The sequence below is a fragment of the Diabrotica virgifera genome, chromosome 5 (genome assembly GCF_917563875.1).
Source record: "Diabrotica virgifera virgifera chromosome 5, PGI_DIABVI_V3a".
NCBI lineage: Eukaryota > Metazoa > Arthropoda > Insecta > Coleoptera > Chrysomelidae > Diabrotica > Diabrotica virgifera.
Genome location: NC_065447.1, coordinates 8,884,926 through 8,898,429, shown reverse-complemented (window position 1 = coordinate 8,898,429; position 13,504 = coordinate 8,884,926). Strand labels below are relative to the sequence as shown.

Genomic DNA, 13,504 nt, shown 5'->3' with positions numbered 1-13,504 from the left:
AATGGCCCATTTTCAGGTGTCCGGACTTTTTTGACCAGAAGTGTATATTCCAAATCTAAGTTTAATGGTAAAGTAATTTTAAGAAGCATCAGGTGTACACTATTTCTCGCTCATGTTATATATTCACTGAAATACTTGGCTAGAGTTTCGCAGCTGTTGCTGTGCTCGATATAGTACATTTTTTATAACACATTATCCACAGACGGGTTTAAATTTACTTAGGTATATGTGAAGTAAAGTATAAAATAGGTATCTATGAAATTATTCAAAAACTAGATGGTACGGCACAAAAAAGAACTGGACCGGACACGTCGCCTGAATCAGTGCTGAAAAGTGGATGAAGTGATTACTTGAGTGGAGGCTGAGATTAGATAAAACAAGTAGAGGAAGCCCTCTAATCGTTGGATTGACGATCTTAAGAAAATGTCAAGAAATTGGATACAAAGTGCTTAAAATAGAGCACAATGGACAAGAATGAGGGAAGCCCATGTCCAGCAGTGGACACAAAAGGCTGGGTGATGATGATAACTTTTTACAGGTTCTTTGTAATATATTAAAGTTCGATATTTTAAACGTAAATTAAAGGTTTTCTACCTAATGCAGTAGCATAAAATGTTGCTTGAAAGACATCTTGACAATCAAGTGTATTAAAAATAATGTCTCCAAAATACAGGACTTTGCTTTTAAACTTTGACGTAGAAGTCCCAAGTGCAAAAGAATAGTGCATACGCGAGGGAAGTTGTTCACGTTTGACGAACTTTTTGTGATGAAACATTTCTTAAACTATAAGCAAGTAAGTTAACGGTTTTATTTCTTTTAAGTTAAAAATAATGTAATTGCCTTATTATAACAAAATCTTTTGTAACGTTTGTAAACAAAAATTTTTAGATAAAACACTGACAATTTTAAAATTAGCAATAAAATTGTCATTCAAATGCCTGTCACGATCTTTCTGCACTTCTACTTCTAAATGCTTGCAATGTCTCTTCGTTTAATATTACTGAAGTTTTAAACCTGAGAGATACTTCTAACCCAGAATTCCCCTATTTGTTTCCTTTGTTTCCTGTCACCGCAACATTTTTCTTATTGCTTTTTTGAAGTGTTTTATTAGGTTTCCATTGGCGGCTCTTAAGAACTGATTAAACATTTTCTGACAGAGTACGCCATGATAAGCTAAGAGACATTCTTGAAAGAAAGGACATAGATAATAAAGATCTGCGAGTAATTCACAATCTATATTGGAATCAAGTTAACATAAAAATAGAAAATGAGACATCACAAGCAATAGAAATACGTAGATAAGTACGGCAGGGATGAATTTTGTCATCACTGCCATTTAATGTAAATAGTAAAAGCATCTGCCAGGAAGCCCTTTTGCAAACAAACGACGGAATCTCAAATCGAAAAAGGGGGGGCTGGTGACATGGACCTTGGGTTGAAAGGATCACAAACTTTGAAGTAGTACGAAGGATAGGAAAAGACCCAGAAATTTTGTTAACGATAAACGAAGAAAACTCGAATATTTGGGTCACCTGATGAGAGGACATAAATACGCGTTGCTTGCTTCAAAACATAATGCAAGGAAAAATAGAAGGAAAACGGAATCCAGGCCGTAGAAGAATGTTATAGTTGCGGAATTTGAGAGAGTGGTTTGGCTACACCACTAATGAACTTTTTAGGTCAGTTGTAAACAAGGTCAGGATAGCTTTGATGCTTTCCAATCTCCGATAGGACTGGCACAAGAAGAAGAAGAAACATTATCTTACATACTGTCCAACTTTTTGCCTATGCAGCTCACAATAATATACTGTTGATCAAAATAAATGATAATATGTAAAAGATAAATTATGTACTTTGTCAACCTTTTTTTTTTCTCAATTAATTTTTGGAATGTATGTATAATATTGTACGATCGGATAGCTCAGTGCGACTAGCGGCTGACCCGCACTTCACTTCGCCGTGAGGTACGAGAGTTCAAGCCCAAGCCAGGCCATCGGTAAAACAAAAAGGCTAACGCGTCAGTATAAAATTCTAAATATGAATCTGGCGCTTAGACTGGAATATGCGGGCATCTGATCGACCTATGAGGGAGCAGTACGGCAAGGGATAAGGGCTTGCGGCTCGGTGATACTCTCCCATAGATCCCTACCGAAGGGCGTTGACGCCTAAGAACGGTGTAACATGTATAATATTGTATATGGTCTATGCAGTGGCCTTCCCAGAGTAAGTCATGCCTGAGCATCTTCGATTTTATTTGAGATAGTTTTTCCCTATATTTTCCCATATAACCTACCCTATATGCTGTCATATATTTATAGTTAGCCTATACTAAATTTACAACCAAGACACAGTAGAAATAAACAAGCCAAGATACGTTAAATGCTACTAGGAGCACTCCCGAATCATAATTTACAATGTACAAACTTTGGAAATTATGATTTGGGGTTTAAAATGTATATACATTGTAAACTATGTATGATTCGGGACTGCTCCTAGTAGCATTTAACGTGTCTTGGTTTGTTTATTTCTACTGCATCTTAATTGTAAATTTAGTATAGTATTTGTAGATTTATCCAAGTAAACCTGCGGAGGCTAGGCCACATAGAGAGAATTACTTAAATGCAGCAGTCGAAACACATTTATAACCAAAGAACGGATGGAGTGAGGACAAGAGGCAGGTCCGGAGCACAATTTAAGGACCAGGTGGAAGACGACTTACGAGTATTAAGAGTACAAAATTGAAAAACCAAGGCGAAGGAATAGAAGCTGATTCTAGAGCAGGCCAAGACCGATCATGGGTTGTAGAGTCAATGATGATGATGATATGCTCTCATACTAAAGTCACTATCGTTTTGGTATTATGTGTAGTTTCTTTGTTCCGTACATTCCGATAATTTACAATCCCTCGTGCCCCATGTTTTTTTTTGCTTTGAGAATCCTTACTTCCTCTTTACTTCTCTTAGTGTTCTAAATTCGTTATACATTTTGATTTCGTTGTTGTTCATGTTCTGCGTCGTTCTCTATGAAATCTGGGAGATTCTCTATGAATAGTTATTTATAGTATTCTTTTTACTCTTCTTGTGATATGTTTTTTATTTGGACTTTTTCGTTGGTAGGCACTTTCTCCGGTTGGAATATTATTAAATTTGTGCACATTTGTTTGCAAGTTGTCCTTCCCATTCTTCATTCCTTTCTTTTGCCATTATTCGTTTTACTTATCCGTTTTTCTCGTTGTACTGCTATATGTTTTCTGAGGATTATTCGTAACCATGTTTTAATCATCGAATCGTCATTATTGTATCGCATATATACATACACTTTAGTTTTCTTGGTCAGAATTTTGGTTTCAAATAATCTTGTTTTATTTTCTAAATTCTGGCATTATTTTTGAAGTTTTGTGTACCTATATTGTCATGATTAATTATTTATATGGGAAATAAGCCACAATTAAAATGAAAAAAATAATTTTATTAACGTTTCTATATATATTTATATAATTTTATAAAAAATTATATAAATTTAATTAAAAAAATAATTATAAACTTATTAACAGTAATATTTTTTATTTTGACAACGGCACCCGATTTGGGCGTCGAAACGTTAATAAAATTATTTTTTTCATTTTAATTGTGGCTTATTTCCCATATAAATAATTAATCATAAAAATGCCACAAGGAAATAGCTTCAGAACAACTATATTGTCATTACTAGTTATTTGGAACTCTCTACTTATTCTTCTTCTTCTTCTTCTTCGTGCGACTAGGATTACTCCTGTTTGTCTGCCTCTTATTCTGTTTCAGTTGTTGTTGACTGTACATTGTGTTTCCACCTTTTCGGCGGCCTTCCAACGGGTCTTCTGCTATACGGCTTGTTGTTTTTACAGATGTTCGCTAATCTATCTGGCTCCATTCGGTTTACATGTTCGTTCGAGTTATTCTTTCTTATTTTTATCCACCTGTTAATATTTTGAATTTTGCATCGTTCTCGTATACTTCTGTTGCTTTGCCTGTCTCTTAATGAAATGCCCGCTATTGATTTTAATACTTTCATTTCGTTATTGTTGATTTGTTGTTTCGTCTTTCTTGTATCGGTCCTTGTCTCCGCTGCATATGTTAGGATATGTCTTACTGTTAGTTGTCTTGTATACTTTTATTTTGCTTTCCGTCGTCAGATATTTGTTTCTCCATATGGTTTCTCGGAGGCAACCACTTATTCTTGCCGCCTTTGTTGCTTGTGTTGTGGTCTCTATTCTTATATTCCTGTCACTAGTGATCCCTACTCCTAGGTAATTGAATTTCATTACTTGTTCTAGATTTTGCCGTCTATTTCTAACTTGCATCTACTACGTTACTTATCACTATATATTTAGTTTTTTCTACTGATATTCTCATGTTAAGTTTATTTGCTGTGATATTGAAAGTGCGGAGCTGCCTTTGTACTTGTAGGTCATCCTCGTTATCGGCAATTAGTACTGCATCATCGGCATAGCATAGTATCGTAATTTTATGCGCTCCCATGTGGTATCCATGTCGTTTTCTTACTTCGTGAATTATTTGATTCATCACCATATTGAATAACAATGGGCTGAGCGAGTCTCCTTGGCGGATTCCTCCTTTTAGTTCTATGCGTTCTGTTTCTCCTGTTGACATTATAACTCTGGTCTTGTTGTTCTACTTATTCAAATTCAATATTTCCTCATCATAATTCTCTTTGCCTTATCCCTATGCGGGGTCGGCTTTTCCCAATTGCATTTCTCCACACAATTCTATCTTGGGTCATGTCAATATTAATCCCCTTTACCAGCATATCCTGTCTAATCGTCTTCCCCAGGTCTTCTGTGGTCTTCCTCTCCTACTCCTTCCAGGAATCTGCACTTTAGCAATTATTCGTATTGGCTAATTAAAGTCTCGACGTTGAACATGACCAAATCATCTTAACCTATGCTGTCTCATTTTGGCATTAATTTTTGCCACACCTAGACTTTCCCTAATATACTCATTTCTCTCACAATTACTCAAGTTACTCCCTCATACATATCTCCCACAATTTTTACATATTGACCAGGCACTCTTTTCTTATTGAGTGCCCGCCACAGAATCTCTCGAGGAATTCTATCATTTGCTTTCTTAAGATCAATAAACACCATATGAGCGTTTGGTTCTGTATTCCTGTATTTTTCCATCAATTGCCTTTCTGTTGTCGATGTGCTTTGCATAAAGCCACATTGATTATCGGATATTTCGGTTTCTTCACGTATCCGTCTATCAATTACTCTATCAAATATTTTCATGGTGTGGCTAAGTAGTTTTATAGCCCTGTAGTTTGTACATTGTTGTATGTCTCCCTTGTTTTGTAAACTGGTACTAATATACTCCTTTTTTTTTCAAATTCAATATTTCCTATTTTAAATAATATTTTTAATATTTTCCAAAATCTTTTATTTCTTCTAGCATTTCTTTCATGACTTTTTTCTTCTGTATGATAATAACAATATCGTTTGCATACATTATGTTATATTATATGTTATTTTTCGTCTCTTTAAATAAAATAGATTCGTAAAATCCTTTTGAAGATATTTTTATTTTATTTACAAATTTACAAAAAAAAACTAAATAAAAAAATACGTTTGTGTAGAGATCCCTTGTCCTATAAACTACCTGAACGGCTTAGGTCAACATTTGACCACCTTCAGCGTTGAATGCGATTAGGGAAAGGGTTCGTGAAGAATCGGGTTAACTTTCAAAAGAGCTGGGGTAAATGGGAACATAAATTTTTGATGAATGGTATCCTTGCAGCATTTAGTTTTCATAAAAAGTTTTATCCTTTCGGCAAACTTTACGAAATGTGAGACCTGATGAAAATTTTAAAAGGTTATACATAGCTTAGATTTTTTGTACGAAAAAATACAAATGCAGAACTGCAAACAATTTTTACACGTTATTTTGCTAAACTATAGTGCGCTGGCATTAGTGAATTAAAAAGTTCAATTTTTTTTGTAATCATTAAATACACTTAAGAGGAAAAAATCGACTCATTCGCTGAATTGTACACGTTAGATGTCTCGAATTTCCTAAACCTGTTATAGTCATACATATTTATCCACAAGTGAATAAAAGCCATATTTTTATACCTACATATTTATTTATATTTTGATAATGACAACTAGCAACTAAACAAAAAAGTGCAGTCTTTGCAACAACATAATTATTTTTGGATACAATATTGAAGAAAATTGAAGATATTTTAAGCGTCAATTACTAACGCTTGCTCGGTATTCGAGTGCAGGACGCGGGAGTCGATAGTTCGAATAAGCGGTCGTTCGGTTGATCGACGTTCGGATAATCGACGCTCTACTGAACATTTATTTTCTCAAGAATGGGGATTTTAGAGAGAAATCCCAAATTAGGTCCGATTTTTATTTTTAAATTATGATTTTTTGGCGTAGATTTATTTATCTAGTAGGTATGTAATGCTTTGATTTACATACTTAATTTGATTACCAACAAAAGTTCTACCAATCTTCATCTAATATATTGTTTTCTTACTGTTTTGTTATATTTTAATATTTTCTTCCACAAAATTTAAACTACATAATTTAATTATATTCAAAACAACTGTCAAACAGTAAAACGTTCACTTACCCTATTTTTCCTCATGACAAATAATGTGGAATTGGACGAGTGAGTCTAGGCTTCGATTACGAATCAAAGCGCCCCGAAATTCACGGGTTCGATTCCCGATGCAAGTTTTTATTTTTTTGTTTTTTTTTTGTGCATTTTATGATTTAAGTATATTTGTTATATAATTTTTTTTTCAGAAAATGCGTATTTAAAATTTTTGCAAACAATTATTATCGTTCAGAAATCATTTTTTCTTTGTGGCATTTTTCAATGTGTTTGTGTGCGTTTTATCCTTTTATTTTTTTAAATTTTTGGTATTGTCTTAAAAATCACATAATATGTAGTAGAAGTATAACTTCTTACGTGCGTACAAAGTACACACACATTCTTTTTTTATTCTTGTACTACACAATATGTATACTATAATTTTTTGTTTTATAAAGTAAAAAAAATATTAAAACAGATACATTATATCAAAATTGTTTAGCCTAACCAGCTACAGAAAATTCGAAATCCCTTTCACTCTATATATTTCCTAATTTTCTTCTAAATCCAGCTACAAATAATATAATTTCAACGTCCTTTCTATCCGGCCGCTTTTGTATGCTACTACTTGTTCCCTGTTCCCGGAGGATAACTCTAGTGCATAAGCTCTCATTAGAATGGTAACAGAACAGAAGTATTCTCGCATTCCTACACCGTTCTGTTATTCAGGATCTGCTTTTCAGCTTTTCCTAAGAGCGTCCTGTTAAATATAGAACACGTAAGTCTCTCTTGGCCTATTCCTAAATCACAAGAGGGGATACGAAAAGCAGAACGTAGGTATTGGGTTTCGTAATAAATAGACACATTATTGTGGTAAAAGAGCTTCTATTATAGTCCACAGTACATCGTCCTTTTTTGAAAATGATTACAAAAGTCTTAAAAATGGTTTTTCCACCTACCTCTACCGAAAGTATACTTTTCCGGACCTTTAGCTTTAAATAACTTATTTTATTCTAACGCATAATCTTTTGATTAATATTAAAAATTATAGTTTTGAAAACACAAAACCTAACCGCTCTAGAGCTACAGGTTTAAGCGTGGGACGTGCTGAATCGCGTCCAACCTGCACTCTGAAATGTATACGCGTCTAAACTACACTCTGTATAAAACAAAATGAAAATAAACGGTCAAAACGGTTTTCGTTTTGGTTCAAATCGGGTCTCCTGCCATCCCTCGACACGTATTTCTAGGTCTACTCGTTATCAAGAGAGCTTTGCAAGAATGGACGTTTTGATTCAAATCGGTCTTCTTGCAAAGCTCTCTTGATAACGGGTAGGCCTTGAAACACGTGTCGAGGAATGGCAAGATACCTGATTCGCAAAACGAGACCGTTTATTTTCATTTTGTTAAGTATTTAGTAATTTTCCTTAAAATGAATTATCAGCAGCAAGACAATCGAAATTTGTCCGAATCTAACTCAGAATCATTAAGAACCAGCCAACCCTTAGCAACTTTAAAAAGTTAAAACTTACCTGTTAAAAATGATAATCTTCTCATGGCAGGAAAGGGATGAAATCCCGAAGTGTCTAAAATGTCTAGTTGATATATCTCACCCCTAATTCTATATATTTTTCTATGAAAGTCTTCGATTGTTGGTGTGTAACCGTCTGTATACTTATGGCCTAGAAATCTTGCTACAAGGCAGGTTTTACCAACCCTTGATGAACCTGAAACAATAAATGTAATTTAGTTGAAAATAGAATCGATTACGGTGGTGTATTATAGTACAGCGTCGATCTAGACTTCTCCAAGAAATTAACGCACATGGGTTATTTTTGATGTACCTACAAATTTAATAAACCTGTTGTCCGATTTAAGTGATTTTTTAATGTTGTAACCTTATTCTTTAACAATATCGCTGTAATATTATTTTTGCTAGACAGGCAAATTGTCATAATATACCAGGTGTACCAATCAAACTGTGATTTTTTCTCAAAGTTCGCGTGACTCTGTGGAATATTCTAGCATTTATAAAATAATGAAATGAAAACCAAACTGTACCATCATGTTTTCGTAATATTCTGTTTTTTTATTCATTGGCTTGTGTTGGATAATAAAAAAGTTCGGTACTTTAACAGCTAGCCTTGTTTTTCGTCAATACAGGGTGTTTTTAAATAAGTATGGCAACTTTTGATGGGTAATTCTGCATGAAAAGATAATGACAGTTATTTTATAAACATATGTCCGCAGATTCTTCGTTTCCCAGAGAGGAAGTGTTGAAATTTTTCTTACAAACTGACGATTTATTTATTGCTCTAAAACCGGTTAAGATATTAATGAAATTTACTGGGTTTTAAGAGGCAGTTATTGCGCATTTTTTGATATAAAATTAGGAATTTAATATTCAACATTGGCGCGCAGACGGGTAATATGACCCTTATGTGCGCCAATGGTGAACATAAAATTCTTAATTGTATGTCAAAAACTGCACAATAACTGCCTCCTAAAACTCACCAAATATCATTTGCATATCTTAACCGATTTTAGAGCAATAGATAAATGACCAGTTTAAAAATTTGAACACTCCCTTTCTCGGAAACGAACCATTTGTGAACATAATATGTTTATAAAGCAAACTGTCATTATTTTTTTATACAGAATTACCCCTTAAAGTTTGCCATACTTATTTAAAAACGCTCTATATTGATGAAAAACAAGGCTAGTTGTAAAAGTACCTAGCTTTTTTATTATCCAAAATAAGTGAATGAATAAAACAAAGAATCTTAAAAAAATATGAGGCTATAGTTGGGTTTTAAATTCAGTATTTTATAAATGCTAGAATATTCCACAGGTTGAAGCGAACTTTGAGAAAAAATCACAGTTTGACTGGTACACCAGGTATACAGTGACAATTTACCTGTCTAGCAACAATATTATTATATATATTTAAATATTATTACAGTAATATTGTTAGAGAATAAGGCTATAACCTGTTAAAACAATCACTTAAATCTGACAGCAGGTTTAGGAGATTCGAGACATTAAAAATGACCAATTTTTAAGGTGGTGCGTTAATTTCTTGGAGTTATTCCAGATTTTGAAGACGTTTATTGAGAAAACCCTTTTGGGAATTAAATATAAACGTCCAATAGTTTCATTACTTGAATGCTTGTAAAACTACCGCATCCACTCTATTTGTTAGAGCACGGCCGCGGCCGCTCAAATTACGCTGTTATCGAGTTTTCGGCGTTCAAAGAGCACTGCTATTATAGTGAAAACAGACCCTTTTAGTGAGACTATAGATAGATCCAATAAAATTTTGTGGTTGTCTATTTCAGATTGGTTAAATTTTGTCAATAAATACTAGGCCTGGATCCCGCGTACCAAAAAAAAGTTGATTGTTAGCAAACTGAAAATGTGTTGATAGCTTAAAGGTGTCTTGTCCGACAAACTTTGATGTATGGGAACAGCGGAAGTTTTAATTGATGAACGTGATTTTAATTGTGGAACGTGTCATCCTGACAAGTTTATAATTGTGAAAACTAGCAGGTTGTTTTTAAGTTTATTCGATAGAAAACTGTATTATAAATAATATATAATAATATATGAAAAATGTTTATCCTACAAATATGTTGGGCATTTTAATAAGATCGACACGTAGAACATGTCAAATGACAGGAATTATGTTGGTGGTAAATAGCAGTCTGATTTTTGCATGAGAGTTTAACAAATCGGTAACAAATCAATTGGAAGTTCTGTCCGACAAAATACATGGGACGGTTTCGTAGTCTGATGTTCGAAACCTGTAACCTGTTCCACAATTTAAACTTTCCCTGTTTCAGTGTTCCCGTACATCAAAGTTTGTCCGACTAGACATCGTTAAGCTATTAACAAATTTTGAGCTTGCATTAATAAACTTTTTTTGTATGCGGGATCCAGGCCTACGACTTTCGCGGCTTTTCGGAATTTAGCTCTCATATTATTATCGTTTAGTAGTTTTCTTCATATTTTTCTTCTTTTAGTTATGAAAGTATTTTTCTTCAAAATATTGAAAATTCTAATGAAAAACAATAGCTCTTAACGCCCTTTTACTTTAAATACTTCCCTAATTCATTTTTTTCTTCTTCTTAAGCCTCAAGTTAAGCAACGAAATAATCCATGTCGCAGAAGAATATCCTAGATGAGGAATTTAATAGAGTGGTTAGCTTGCACCACAAACGAACTGTTTGGAGCAGCTGTAGACAGAGTTTCAATCCCTTTATTGGCTGGGTATATGTAAATGTATATCTTGAACCTTTTTCAAAAATATAATGTGTTATTTCACAAAGTTCATTATGATAAAAACTACTTCAACGCTTGTACAGCTCTACTTATCTTAATATAATGTGCACTTGTGCAACTATCATACGTATCCTCAACTTCATGACATTTTTATGGGATTATTATTATTCGGATTATTTATTTATTTTCACAAAAAAACTTCAGAAATTGTAGATTCACACCTTCCAACTACAATTAAATGGTGGATGCGCCTGCATACCGCCGCCTTCACCATTTTTGAACAGCTTCTTTTTCATTTATATAGGCAGTACTGCCTGTATTTCTTTAACGGTGCCTTATCCCCCCCCCCAAATTGTCGTTCCATCTTTTCATTGGTCATATACTTCTTATGCCTAACAGTGACTTGTCCCTGGCTATTCTTACTATCCTTGATTATGCGTTAATTCCACTCCTCTATTCTGTTCTTTACCAGGTATTTATATTGTCTACCCCACATATATGCGTCTGATTCCTCTCTTCTTACCCTCTCCTGTAGTCCTTTTCCAGCAATCCTTCTTAAGATCATCATTTTGTTGGCCTCCAGATGTCTTTGTGTTTTGCTTGTGTCTGGTCTTGTTTCGACTGTGTAAGTCATAACTGTATATTCGGGCCTTTGTTTCCACTCTTAGATATTTGTATTTCTAAATTGTGTCGTTTAGGCATCTGACTGTTCTACTGGCTTTAGTTATGTGATTTTTTACCTCTTCTTCGATAATTTTGTCGGCTGATAAATTAATTCCCAAGTATTTGAAAGTCATTAGTCATTACTGTTGTATAATTTGATTGTCTAACTCCAATTTGCATCTTATTGGTTCTTTGGTTGCTACAAAATATTATACAAGGAAAAATAGCAGGCAAACGCAGTCCAGGAGGAAGAAGAACCTTATGGCTGAAGAACTTGCGAGATTGGTATGGGGTTGATACAAGCATGCTATTTAGGGTGGCAGTGAATAAAATTTAAGATAGCTATGATGCTAACCAACGTTCTAAAAAAACATGGTACATGAAGAAGAAGAAATAGTTGAAATTTGAACTAAACTATTCTTAAAAAATCCACGAGGAAAATAAAATTCCTGTAGCCGGCTGTATACCATAAATCACAAAAAATACTGGATCCTTTGTAAAAGGTACATTTAAAAGACTCCAATAAGGGTCACATCATATAAACAAAACGTTTTCGGATTAACAAATAATCCATCATCAGTGTTAAAAAGCCAATAGCATTCATGCGTAAGTCACTAAAAAGTTATGGGTAAAAACCCTTTAAAAGTTGCAAGATCTTAAATGATACTATATATAGTATATATTATGAATAAAATCGATAAATGTTGCAAATATTCCTGGATATTACCCAGGGCAACACAGAACTCTGAGATAGACTCAACACAGAGTCCTGTGTTGCCCTGGGTAATATCCAGGAATATTTGTAACATCCATCGATTTTATTCACAATATAGAGTATCATTAAGTTAAGATCTTGCAATTTTTAAAGGGTTTTTACCCATAACTTTTTGGTGGCTCACGCATGCATGTTATTGGCTTTTTAACACTGATGATGGATTATTTATTAATCCGAAAACGTTTTGTGTATGTGATGTAACCCTTATTGGGGGTCCTTTAAATATAATATACACCGTTCTTAGGCGTCAACGCCCTTCGGTAGGGATCTATGGAGAAGTACCACTAAGCCGCATGCCCTTATCCCTTGCCGTACCGCTCCTCCATAGGCCGATCAGACGCCAGTTTATTCCAGACCAAGTCGTAGACTCTATTGAGTTTTATACTGCGGCGTTGGTCTTTTATTAATTTCATGACCTAGCTGAGGCTCAAACCAGCGATCGCAAATCGCAAATCCACTAAACTTGTCGATCAACTGCGCCTCAGCTAACTGGACTGTCAAGACCGACGGTCTTTTAAATATACCTTTTAAAAAAGACTTCAATATTTTTTTAAACTATTCTTGACTAATATATTTTAGTCCATGTGCTACAACGTTTCAATTTTGGAATTATATTAAATATATTGCTTTTAAGAACATCTGGTATTAAATAATTACACTTTTATAAAAACGAACTTTCTTATAATTAAACCTTTTTATTATTTATAGGAAAGAATATAAAATAATTTCACGATAAATGATTTAAGGATAAAATGCTTAAAATTCCAAAATTTACACTCTAATAAAAATAGTTATTTATGAAACAGTTCGTGAAGTATGCTTTTTGCGAACGCACGCGATATTTAGAGCACGAGCGACAACGGAGCGAGTGCTATAAATCGCGTAAGTTCGCAAAAAGTACTTCACGCACAGTTTCATACAATATTTTATCTACGATAAACAAATATAAAAACGGTAACTCTTCGTCACTGGAATTCATTTCTATTCTACAATTTTTAGAACTTTGACATTTAAAAATCCTAACTACTTTCAAACCACAACACTGTCAAAAATTTTGTTGTAAGTCATTGCTCATATTGTCATCACCATGACAACGTGAAATTTAAGGATATTTGATTATATGAAAGTGTACCAATAAATCCATTCAAAGTGTAAGAAAAAGTACCTAAATCCCATTTAA

The 13,504-nt window shown here is 33.8% G+C and overlaps 1 protein-coding gene across 3 annotated transcripts in view; it reads right to left on the bottom strand.

The window, feature by feature from the left end:
• The window catches only part of LOC114338119 (GTP-binding protein Rhes), a 108,289-nt gene that overhangs the window by 33,236 nt on the left and 61,549 nt on the right, over positions 1 to 13,504 (bottom strand). For all 3 annotated transcript variants that reach the window (XM_050651275.1, XM_050651274.1, XM_050651273.1), the window contains one exon: positions 8,138 to 8,332. In XM_050651275.1, coding sequence (XP_050507232.1) covers positions 8,138 to 8,332 — 195 coding nt within the window. The remainder of the gene's footprint in view (positions 1 to 8,137; positions 8,333 to 13,504) is intronic.